Source organism: Rhinolophus hipposideros, assembly GCF_964194185.1.
Source record: "Rhinolophus hipposideros genome assembly, chromosome: 15".
Classification (NCBI taxonomy): domain Eukaryota; kingdom Metazoa; phylum Chordata; class Mammalia; order Chiroptera; family Rhinolophidae; genus Rhinolophus; species Rhinolophus hipposideros.
This window is the reverse complement of record NC_138061.1, coordinates 50511107-50523493: the sequence shown is the minus strand read 5'-3', so window position 1 is coordinate 50523493 and position 12387 is coordinate 50511107. Positions and strand designations below refer to the sequence as shown.

At 34.6% G+C, this 12387-nt stretch overlaps 1 protein-coding gene across 11 annotated transcripts in view; it reads left to right on the top strand.

The window, feature by feature from the left end:
* Positions 1 to 11853, top strand: part of P4HA1 (prolyl 4-hydroxylase subunit alpha 1) — a 102865-nt gene extending 91012 nt beyond the window's left edge. For all 11 annotated transcript variants that reach the window (XM_081074376.1, XM_081074377.1, XM_081074373.1 and 8 more), the window contains 5 exons: positions 3060 to 3113; positions 5968 to 6033; positions 8539 to 8607; positions 9194 to 9290; positions 10755 to 11853. In XM_081074376.1, coding sequence (XP_080930502.1) covers positions 3060 to 3113; positions 5968 to 6033; positions 8539 to 8607; positions 9194 to 9290; positions 10755 to 10825 — 357 coding nt within the window. In that variant the 3' untranslated portion in view covers positions 10826 to 11853. The remainder of the gene's footprint in view (positions 1 to 3059; positions 3114 to 5967; positions 6034 to 8538; positions 8608 to 9193; positions 9291 to 10754) is intronic.
* The last annotated feature ends 534 nt before the right edge of the window (positions 11854 to 12387 follow it).

Here is a 12387-nt window from a genome sequence, read left to right as displayed (position 1 = left end):
TACAATAAAATTAGGTAAGTGTATTATCACACTCCATTCTGCTTCCCTAGTGCCCCTGGCAACCACAAGTGTAGTTTCTGTATAAATTTGCTTAGTCTAGACTTTCATATATATGGAATAATACAATATGTGGACTATCGTATCTGGCTTATTTCACTTAACATCATGTTTTCAAGGTACTTCCATGTTTTAGCACGTATCAGCACTTTATTCCTTTTCATGGCTGAATAATATTCTGTTGTTTGGATGTACTACATTTTACCTATTTATTAGTTGGACATTTGGGTTGTTTCTACTTTTTGGCTATTATGTCTAATACTTTTATGAACATTTGGGTACAAGGTTTTGGATACAAACAGACATTTAAAATTCTCACTAGTATACCTGCATATTGAATTGCTGGATCATGTGGTAACTTTAGTTTAACATTTAAGGAACCAAAAAACTGTTTTCCAAAATGGCTGCACCATTTTCCAATCCCATTGGCCATGTATGAGGTTTCCAGTTTCTTCACATTCTTGCCAACACTTGCTCTTGTCCAGTGTTTTAAATTATAGCCATTCTAATAGGTTTGAAGTACTATCTCATGGTTTACATTTGCATTTCCCTGATGTGTAATGATGTTGAGCATCTTTTCATGTGCTTATTGGCCATTTATATATCTTATTTGAAAAAAATTTCTATTCACATCCTTTTCTCATTTTTAAATTGGATTGTTTATTTGTTGTTGAGTTGTAAGTGTTCTTTCTATGTTCTGGATATTAGACCCTTGTCATCTACGTGGTTTGCAAATATTTTTCTTTTGCTCTGTGGGTTGTCTTTCACTTTCTTGATGGTGTTGTTTGGCACAAAGTTTCAATTTTGATGAAATCTTGATGTCTTTTGTTGTGTGTACTTTAGGTGTCTGAGAAACCATTGCCTACTCAGAGGTCACAGTGATTTACACCTGTGATTTTTTTTTTTTTTTTACATCTGTGATTTTTATTTATAACTTTTATGGTTTTATCTCTTACATTTAGGTCTTTGATCCATTTTTAAGTTAATTTTTGTATATAATATGAGGTAGAAGTCCACCTGCATTCTTTTTATGTAGATAGCCTATTGTCCCCGCATCATTTGTTGAAAAGACTGTTTTTCCCTGTAGAATTTTCCTGGCAATTGTCTTGGTAATTTAAAACATTAGAAATACTGAGAACTGAAGTGTTTTATTTCTTTGTAAACACTTATCAAGAACAGTTTAAACATTACTTTCTTTCTTCTCATTGTGAAACTTATGGTACAGAGTGGGCATCTTTCCTCTGCCTGTGCAAATTGTCATACTTCTACAGTTGGATTAGCTTTCAACATTTTATCCTTTGTGCTTTCAATGTGATTAAATATATCTGAGGGATCTTTTATTGTGAAGATTTTTTCCAGCATCACTTCCTACAGGACATCTTCATTTTTTTTCATCACAATCACTTTCCTTAAGTTAATAAATTTGCCTTCATCAAGTTTCTCTGGCTGCATAGCTAGAGTTTTTTAAGCAGCAAAAATGGAAGCAATCCCCTGTAGCTATTTCTTTAATATCTCCATTTAAGATGGATTTCAATTACACTTAAAGCACTATCACTTTCTATTTCTCTGCTGTACTTTGTCGGTCAATTCCCTCTTCCAATGATCTGTTTTTGTAAAATATCACATGTGTTTTCAGTGGGAGATAAAGAGGTAACACAACTACATGCTTTGCTGTCTGTACATGAACCCAATAATCAATATGCAGTAACTAATCACTGAGAGACTTGAAATCACTTGAAAGAAGTGATGTGATTGGTCATTGATTATGATGTGCAGCTGTTGTTTGCATAGTAATTTCTGGGCTGAAGAGCTAGCAGCAACATTTATACTTTATACAATTACTCACAAATAATATACCGTGCTAACTGAAATTTCAACTGTGTTGTTGAGGTCTGGTGTTCATGGTTAGCTAAACCATAGTATCTGAGATTTGCACATTTTGTAAATGCAAAGCAGCACTGCCTATATTTAAATCTACTTAATTAAGTTGTCATTTATTCCATGGTAATCTACAACTTCCTTGGTAGTCATCTGAAACTTTTTGATGTTTCATTTTCTTCCCTAATCTGCATTTATTCTCACCTGCCTAACCTTCCCAGGCTCTTTCAGGCTACTTAATATATTTCAACTTAATAGGCTGATTTTAATTCTAAAATATTCAGAGTAATAGTAATTTACATAGGATTTAGACTTTGCTTAGACAACACTCTTCCATGTTCTCATTTCATTTTATTAGCAATGCTCTTTAAATTACATTCTCCTTTCATCTTGTCAGCATTTTATTATATTGCGATGGAAAGAGGGAGTTAAGGAAGGTGTCATTTTCCTTATTTTACAGATAAGAAAACTGAGATTGTATCTCCAGTTAACATATTATTGTAACTGAGAAAGCTGGAAGTTGAACTCAGAGCAAATATTTTTCTTACTTCCTTTGGCTGCATCATACTGGGACATTGTCATAACCAACTAAAGCTGTTAGAGCCTTCCAGCAGGAATAATTAAGTTGTTTGTTAACGTCTTCCCTTTTCCACCTCAGTAGGGAAAAAATATGTGGGAAAGGGGATTTTATTAAAGTATATTGGGCGTTTGCCAGCATTTGGGGCTTTGGAAAACATATCTTGATTTAAATTCCAAAAGAAAGTATTTAGTGAAAATTAATAATAGAAATCTCAAAATTCTAGTTCTAGAAAATTTTAAACCTAAAAATTTTAATTCTAAAATTCAAATGCATATTTTAGTTTAAGTTACATACGAGGGAAAAATGTGTCCCCCAAACATGTGTTAAAGAAAAGCATATTAATAAAGTTTCTAAACTAGCAGGTAGTAGCTGTACTTAGTTTTTTGTCCTTGGTTCCTTAGGAACTCTCACTGATCTAAAATGCTTTGCGTTTCATTTCTCTAGAAGTACCTAACCATGATATATCAGAGGCCAAAATGAGGCTTATAGATTTTTTGAATAGTAATTTTGATAGTTCTTTAATTCCTGCTTTGCTTCTCTCCAGGTAGCAAATTATGGAGTTGGAGGACAGTATGAACCCCATTTTGATTTTGCACGGGTAAGTGAAAAAAGGAGAGAGAATATAGGACTTTTGTTGGAGCTCAGGCATGACATGTTAATTCTGTTCTTTAGTATTAAAAATTCATAGCCTGTTGGGAATTCGTGGAAGCATGGTGGAATTCTGTAAAGCCTTTTTAGCAGTAAAAAACACACTAAAAGAATTTAGGATACTTTTAAATGCATTGCTGAGCTTGGAAGAAAGTTAAGGAAATTCCCAAAGGTGAACTGAACAAAGAAAACCTAGAGACTAAAATTAGAAATTTAAAGGGGGACAGAAAAAGCTGAGGATGGAGGCTTGTACCTCCAGGAATGTGGAGTGTTGAGGATTAACAGCTCAGTGAGAGGACCCCCACATCCCCCATAGTGCAGGCTACTGAACCTGAGACCGCTGCATAAAACCTAAGTCTCCAAAAGGATCCTACCTTCAGAGAAAGAAAGAATGCCTTTGAAAAGAATTTGCTGTGTCAGGAGCTTTAAGGAGAGATGCCTCTCATCATTCTGGCTGGGGTGTGGTATGTGTGGGGAGCTGCTTCTGGGAGTTTCAAAACGTAGACCTGCCCTCACATGAATCTTGGATTTGAATTTTTACTACCCGGGAAAAGAAGAAATGAAAGTTGTTTGGCTTTAGTAGCATTCCCTGGTACCTGGCAGAAACAAATTCATATCCTTCCTGAGGAAAAGCAGCCTCATTCCAGCACCTTGGGAATTTTAAAGATTTAAGTTTAGCTAAATGTGAACTCATCAAAAAAAAAAAATTAACTGGTTAATAAGATACCATTGGTGAGACTGAAGCAACCAACAGATTTAGACTACTCTAGGATGTTAGATACTTGAATTATCAGTTAAAGAATATGAAATAACTGTGTAATATTTAAAAAACAAAAGATAGGATAAAAATTAATCACCTCTCAAAATGATTTAACATATTTGAAAGATAAACAAATAGAAGTTCTAGGTAGGAAAAGTAATTGTTGAAATTTAAAAGTTAGTGAAAACAATTTAGAGACAGCTGAGGTGAATTAATGAATTGGCTGTTAAATCTGAACTTACAGAACACATTTTTGAGACACAGGAAAATATGAACTATAAAACAGATGTAAAGAGACTGGAGAATAAATATCAAAGCAGTTTGCTGGAAAGGTCATCAAGCAAGTAATTTTGCTTAAGATTAATAAATTTTAGACTTTTTTAAAACTTAACATATTGAGCTATAAAATATGGTATTACCAAATCTTAATTAAAGATTTATCATAATTATATGAAATCTAAAGGTGCCAGGTATTTTAATAAACTTCTTGGTCTGTTACCATTTTAAATAAGGGTATATTCTCTTGAAATAAAGTCTGTATATTGTGTTATGGCCCTTGACTGGCTTAATGTCAGAATCCTTTTTCTGTGTAGGCCAGCAAAGACTATATTATTACTCTTTTTCTTCTGTTTTCAATTATTTAAGAATGTCTGAGGGTCTTGGGTGATGTGAAAGACGACAGTTCAAGCCCTGACATTAGTATAGCTAATTTGTTCTTAGCTTTTCATTTTGTGATAAGATACTGAAGAAGTTGCAAAGAAATGTACAGGTTGTTCCCATGCATGCACCCTTCACTCAGCCAACCCAATGCTAACATCTTGCATAACTGTCATATACCATCAGAACCAGGAAATGGTGTAGGCACAAGCCACGAAGCTTTTTCACATTTCCTGTGTGTGTGTGTGTGTGTGTGCATATGTATCTGTATGGATGGAATTTTATTACATGTGTAGCATAGTGTAACTACCACTACAATCAAGCCTTCCTGGCAGTACCCTCTCTGGCTGCACTCCCATCCCTAACTGCTGATGACCAGTAATCTGTTCTTCGCTATAATTGCTATTTCACAAATGTTACATAAATGTTACAGACAGTATGTATCCTTTTGTGAATGTCTTTCACTCAGCATAACTCCCTTGAGGTTCATCCCAGTCTTGTAGAAAGTATCAATAGTGTGTACTTTTTTATTGCGAGTAGTATTCCATGATATAAATGCATCACAGTTTTTCAGTCATTCACCCTTTGATGGACATTAGGGTAGAAACCCCGTTTTGGACTATTACAATACAGATGTGTATAAATTTGTGTGAAAAATACATTTTAAGGGGGTTAGAAGGGTGGTAGGTGAGGGTCAAGGGGATCAAATATGGGGTGATGGAAGGAGAACTAACTCTGGGTGGTGACCACACAATGTGATATATAGATGATGTGTTACAGAATTATACACCTAAAACCTGTGTAACTTTACTAATAGCTGTCACCCCAATAAACTTTAATTAGAAAAAAACATTTTAATTTTTCTGGGATAAATGCCAAGAGACTATATTTTAATTTAGATTTAAATAGATATGAATTCTCCAGCCAGATTAAAGTGCTTACTGTCCAAAAGAAAGACAATCAGAGTAGCAGTAAACATTTGAATGGATCATAATAAGTTCAACGTAAATCTCAAGGTAGATTTTTTACCCACAGAGAATAGACTTCATGAATGTAGCTAAGAGGCTCTCATGTTGTTTTTTGGAAGCTAAAACTATAGATGTTAATTTTTAAAAAATAATCTCTGGATAGTTGCTATTAATGCTCATTATTTCGGCTAATAAGTCTGGGTTTTTTTCTTCCAGTGGTCTTATCAAAAGTATTCCGTGTATAGGCTGAATCAGCAAGTATTTGAATGCCTATTTCATATAGTGCACTGGGCATTATAAAGGAATTTTTTGGGGTTGTTTTGGGCATATTTTTCAGCATATTACCGATGTTGTGTTCCCACTGGAGAATTTGCATTACTGAATTTACCACCACTGATTTAGTTGTCCTTTATTCACAGAAAGATGAGCCAGATGCTTTCAAAGAGCTGGGGACAGGAAATAGAATTGCTACATGGCTATTTTACGTAAGTTATAGCTCAAATTTTTATTTTAAGTTGGGATTTGATCACACGACTCAATTATTTTCATGTGTTCAGATGTTTACTCTTATTTAACGTCCTATTTTAAATTTTTTACAACTTAGAATTTTTATTTTTTCTCAGTTGTAACTTTTTCAGATTATAATATTATAGCCTGGAATTTTTATTTTTTCTCAGTTGTAACTTTTTCAGATTATAATATTATAGCCTGGAGAAAGTTAAAATTAGTGATAGTCTCACTACCTGGAGATAGTAATTGTGGATATTTTGGGGTATGGACTGTTTGGTCATCTGTAATATGTGCGTATAAGCATCTCCATGTTTATATGAATTTATATACACACACATTAATACTTTCGAATTTTTATTGATATATCTCACATTAGAAAAGTGTACAGATCATTAAGTATATAACAATACATGTTCACAAAGTGAGCACATCTGGTATAATCAGCACCCAGATCAAGAAGGAGTGTGTTACAGCACCCGACAAGCTCCCCTCGAGGTAAAAAAGACATCTGTTGTATCTCACTCTCTACCAAAATGTCTCTCTCCACTCAGTCTATTTCCTTTCTTCCTCATTCCCTGCAACCTTCCCTGTCTGTTATCCTATTTTCTCCATTACTGTTTCTCCTTCCCTATATCCAACTTGTCTCTCTTTCCTTCGCTGTTTCCATCCCTCTCACAACTCCATCTTGTTTCTAAAAAGATCTAAGATAGTGTTGAAAAAAAAAAAAGATTTAGGATTTAAAAGGATTTAAGATGTATAAGATAAACATAAAAAGAACAAGTTATCAGAATGGGGAAACCAGGAGAGAAGTGAATACATTATACAAAATTTATGCTGTGAAGTCTTGTATGCGTTCTCGAGATGAAGTCTCCATAGATTATACCAATTTATATCCCATCTTTAAGTGTGATATGTTAAACTTTTTGATCTGGGCGTCTTATCAGATTGGTAGTTATTGTGCTTTTAATTTGCATTTCTCTGATTAGAGAGGTTGAGTAAATTTTGAAATGTTTGAGAGCTGTTAAACATTTGTTTTTGGCTGTATTTGATTCTTCTCGTATTGCTTGACTTTTTATGAACAGTGATGCTTTATTATTTGGTCCAATATCCATAAATATTAGATTATTTGATTCCCCCACTCTGAGTCAAGCCGTTGTTTCTCAGTCTAGTTGTGAAGCATGCAGTTCCCTGGCCCATGCAGGTATTATGAGCCTTGTGCACCCCCCCACCCCCGCTGAGTCAGTGGGTCACCAGCCCACCACTCAAGGCAGCTCTCACCAGCTGCCGGCCACTGGCCACTTACAGTAGCCCAGCTCCAGGTTGAGCCTCGGTTCACAATCTTAGCTGTAGAGGGCGCAGCTCACAGGCCCATGTGGGAACGAACCAGCTCCAACCACCTGAGCCACCAGGCTGCCCCAGATTATTTGTTTATTATGCCCCCCTGTAATTGCACAGCACTTTGATTGGATTAGCATCCATCTTTCCCATTATTTAAATACTATTTCTAGGTGGGCCACATAGCACAACTTTTTACTTTCTCCAAAGTTAGTTTTTTCATTGCTGAAGAGTTGTTAGCCCTTTGTTATTGATTATACATTTTTTTCATGGTGAAATACCCTTCTTTATTTCACTTAATTAATGCTTTTTACTTCAATTTAAACTGTCTGATATTAAGACCAAACTCTGTTTCCTTTGGTACACCATGTGCCTGGCAAATCTTACCTTTCTTTTTCCATTGTGTGTAAGTCACTTGTTTTACCTGTGACTTGGATATAGCATACGAGTATACTTGCGCTTTGCTTTGTGATACAATCTTAGTCTGCCTAGATATTCTGTCTAGATAGTCTATTTGTGTTGCTTTTGAAAAAGATCTACACTATACGATCTGTTTCCTTTGCCTTGTTTTATATATTTGTGCTTCTTTAGTTAATTTTGAAGGTTTGTATTTTTATTGTAGGTTGCCTTTAAGACTATAATTTTATATAATCCTTTAATCTTCCTTTTACTTTTCATTAAATGTGTATTGATTCTCTACCATGAAAACTGATTTTAAATTTTTTCTCTTGTTTTATTTCTATTTTGCTTAAATTCATTTGAGCACCTAGTATGAGATAAACTGTAATAGACACTAAAGATCAGCAGTGAACAAAACATGAAAATTCCTGCCACCATGGAGCTTACATTCTAGTGTAATAAAATGTATAAACGAAGTGCCTATCCCAAATTATATACCCCTCTCTCCTAACTTTATCATTCCTTTGCCATAATATTTATTTATTCATTCGTTTATTTATTTCTATTTAAGTATGTAACTCTAAACAACATTTCGTTTTGTTTTGTAAGAATTGAGGAGAATGCCCTATGTAAGTAGAAGCCCAGATGGTCTCATAATGTAGTATTCGGTGTTATAGTGTCCTCACACTGGCATGTTTAACTTTATTCTACCAGCAGTTTTGATGATGCTCTCTCATCTCTTATAGATGAGTGATGTGTCAGCAGGAGGAGCCACTGTTTTTCCTGAAGTAGGAGCTAGTGTTTGGCCTAAAAAGGTAAACTTGGTTTATTTGTTTCTCTAATTTTAGGGATCTGTATTTTTTCCCTGAGGAAGAGGTGTACCGTTATTTCATGGTCCAATTAATAAATTACATCTTTAAAGATAGTATACTTAAGGACTATATTATCTCTAGGTAAGACTGGATATTTTTTTGGCACGATTTACCATGAGTACCTAGAGGTAATGAACAACCAGGGGGTTGATTACATTGTAAGGTATAAAAATATTGTACATCTGAAACTGATATAACCAATATAATACTGTATACCAACTCTACTGACATAACACATTTTTAAGCAATAAAAGTTTTCATTTCTAAAATGGGCTCCATATGAGGTTTGCCTTCCATGTTGCTGTTACAAGATTTGTTAGTTTTGTTTTGGCAAGCAACTTTGTGGTGTTAATGTTTTCATGTGATCACCAAAATTTTATAAAGGATACAGTCATATTTTCAGAATTATATAGAGGCAGATACAATGCTCCCATAGAGGAGTACTTTCAAAGGAGCAGAGCAAAATTAAATTACTGCAAAGAGTTATACCCCGATATTTTACTTGGAGATAATTTTGTATTCTCCACAGGGAACTGCTGTTTTCTGGTATAATCTGTTTGCCAGTGGAGAAGGCGATTATAGTACACGGCATGCAGCCTGTCCGGTGCTAGTTGGAAACAAATGGGGTAAATATTTCCTATGTTCTCTGAATAGAATTTGTTATTTTTGACTCACATTTAGAAATTATTATAATCTACGTCTTAAAAGAAATCGAAAGCAAAACTCCCAAATAATTTGCTATGACTTTAACATTGAATGGGATTCAACCAAGCAGGTTTATGATCTTAATATAAATTTTCTTTCAACAGATCAGAATTTCCACTGGTTATTCGAAGAAACATTAATTGACTCAGAGTTGAATAAGACTGTCTTCCCTTCAAGGGGTTCACAATTGTTTCTGATTGAGACATACTAATGGCTAAATTACAGTGTGGTACCTACTAATATACAGAGATATAAACAGAAGATGGTGACGCCTTACATTTGGGGCAGCGTCTTCAAAGCTCAATTTTAAAATGTGATCTTGAAGATAGAGCAGTTTTCCAGGCATTTTAGGGACCAGGTCCGGGACTAGTGCGAGGTGAGAGAGGCACTCAGCTGTCAGGGTCATACAAGTGTGGTATTTGCCACATAAAAGAAAAGAAATAGAAAGAAACAGGTGAAAATATTTTAATATCTATTATTTAGTCCCATATATCCATTTTAATATATGTCACTAGCCACATTTCAAGTGCCCAGTAGCCACATGTGTCTAGTGGCTGTCGTACAGGACATTGGAAGCTTGAGGAGTGATACCTGATCATGAGGATTTAAAAAACCTTCCCTGATGATTATAATGTTTGAGAACCACTGGATGAGAATGAAGAGAGGCTAGAGGAGGAGCGATCAATTTAGAAGGATGTTTTCCATGGTCTAAGTGCACAATGATGAAAGCCTGGGCCAAGGCAGCAGCAAAAGGGATGGAGAGCAAAGAATATTCAAGAGATGTAAAGAAAATTGATAGGGTTTGATGAGTAAACAATTGGATACAGGAGTTAAGGAAGGTAAAAAGTAGTTAGGGATTATTATGGTCCTAGCTCAGATATGTTTTGATTTACATGTTGACGCCATTGATTTGGTTCTATGATATAGGAGAAGAATAGAAAATTCCTTTTCGGTTACATTAAAAAACAGTGTCTTGGAACTAAGGAACCTTAAGTAGCACGTACTAGTGAGTGATCATAGAGTTGCTCCTTCAGAGTGAAGACCGTGTGTTCATTTTGAAAATGTCTTTGTATTAGAGGTCATATTTTGTAAACAGGTAAAAACAAAGTTCTGTTCTATCTGTACCTACACTGTAATTCCATTTGTGTTTCATTTCAAGCCTTATAATCGAACGTTAAAAACTTTAGGAATGTACATAGACTTTCAGGTGTGCGTGTAATCCAATGTTTAGTGAAGTTTTTAAAAGAGTGCCTAAGTAGCATCTGCCTTTATCTAGTTTTGGGCTTGAACTTCTAGCCCATGTAGAAACATTGTTATAGACTTAGCTCTTAGAAGTTAAATACTAGTTAGTGGGGAAAATTAATATATACATTTTTTTCTCACAGTATCCAATAAATGGCTCCATGAACGTGGACAAGAATTTCGAAGACCCTGCACCTTGTCAGAATTGGAATGACAAATAGGCTTCTCTTCCTCTCCTGTTGTACTCGAATGTGTCTGATACACACATTTCCCAATCTTAACTTTCAAGAGTTTACAGTTGACTAACAATAACACTCCATGATCAATTCAGTTATGAACCTCATCCCATGTTTCATCTGTGGACAATTACTAACTTTGTGGGTTTTGTTCTTCTAAAGTAACATGAATCACCACATTGTACATATAAAACCTTAAAGTTCAGTTGGTATCACAGAGGACAGAGCAAGGCGGAGTTAAAAATGAGGAATTTTACATTTGTTTTATTTTAAAGAACTTTTTGGTTAGATAAGAAATATATGTTAAATCTGATTATTTCACTACATCTCATTTGGTGGGTGGCAGGCTAGAACGGACCTTGTGATTAAGAAAAGATGCCTTATAGTACGTACCTAGGTATTCTGTTTATCTAGTCTTCTTATTTTCTAGATCTGCTGAAAGACTAGGAATAAACTAGGCCTCTGATCTGGTTTCCATATCGTGTTTGCCCCTACATACACTCTCTAAGTTGATTATTTTCCTCCCAAGTCCTTTTTAAAGAAAGTACCCTGTATTCTTACCAATCCCCTTTACTCTCACAGCTCCTTTGTGGTGAATTAAATCTGAGGTAAAATACTTTGATTTAAAAAACAAATTTTTAACAAAGTCCTACATAGCACTGGGCCTTCCTGACTAAAATGATCATCACTTAGTTTGCTTCTTGGTACTTTTTCTTAAATGACTGATGATTTTGTCCATAAAATTTGCAGTTTTTCCTAGTGCTGATACCTTGCCTCTTATTCCTGCTACATCGGGGTGGTGATACTGGCATTCTGATGAAATAAATATCGTGCCTTAGGAGACTGGAAATATAGAAATGTACAAGTCCTTTCAATGATGAGGTAATTGTGTTTTTTTTTAAAGGAAGGAATCTTTTTCTTAAAAAGCCAAAATGTTTGTTTTTTCAATTCTGAAATGTATTGTGACAATGACCTATTTATGATCTTAAATCTTTTTTTAAAAATGTTTCTGTGTTCTGTGTGGTATTTTTCATATTTGAATGTGAATGCATGCTATAGCAATAACAGGTTATTTGTATTTGTTGTTTCTTTAGAATACAGGACTTACGTTTATCCTCTTAGTTTTCATTCACTTAAGGTCTCATGTGATAGAAGAAAAGATTAGGTTATCTGAACTTTTAGCTATTGAATCAAAATATTAATGTTTCCTTCAAAGGGAGCTCTACAACTTTACTATGGCTGTGGGGTTATTACAATAACTTTCTCTTATTAAAAAATATGGTGTGGCAGTACAAGCTGTGAGCCTAGTGGTGTGTTAATGACCCATTAGACTTACTTTTTACAATTATTTTAGTGCATCTTAGTTCATACTTAGTTCTTTATCCTTTGTGCAGTATTTAAATATTTAGTTCTTTATCCTTTGTGCAGTATTTAAATATTTAAGGAAGAATTTGATTAATTCTCTGGGAAAGAAGGTATTACTTTTACCAATTTTTAAAATAAATCAACTATTAAGTTCCTTTTCCCACTGCCCTTCGTT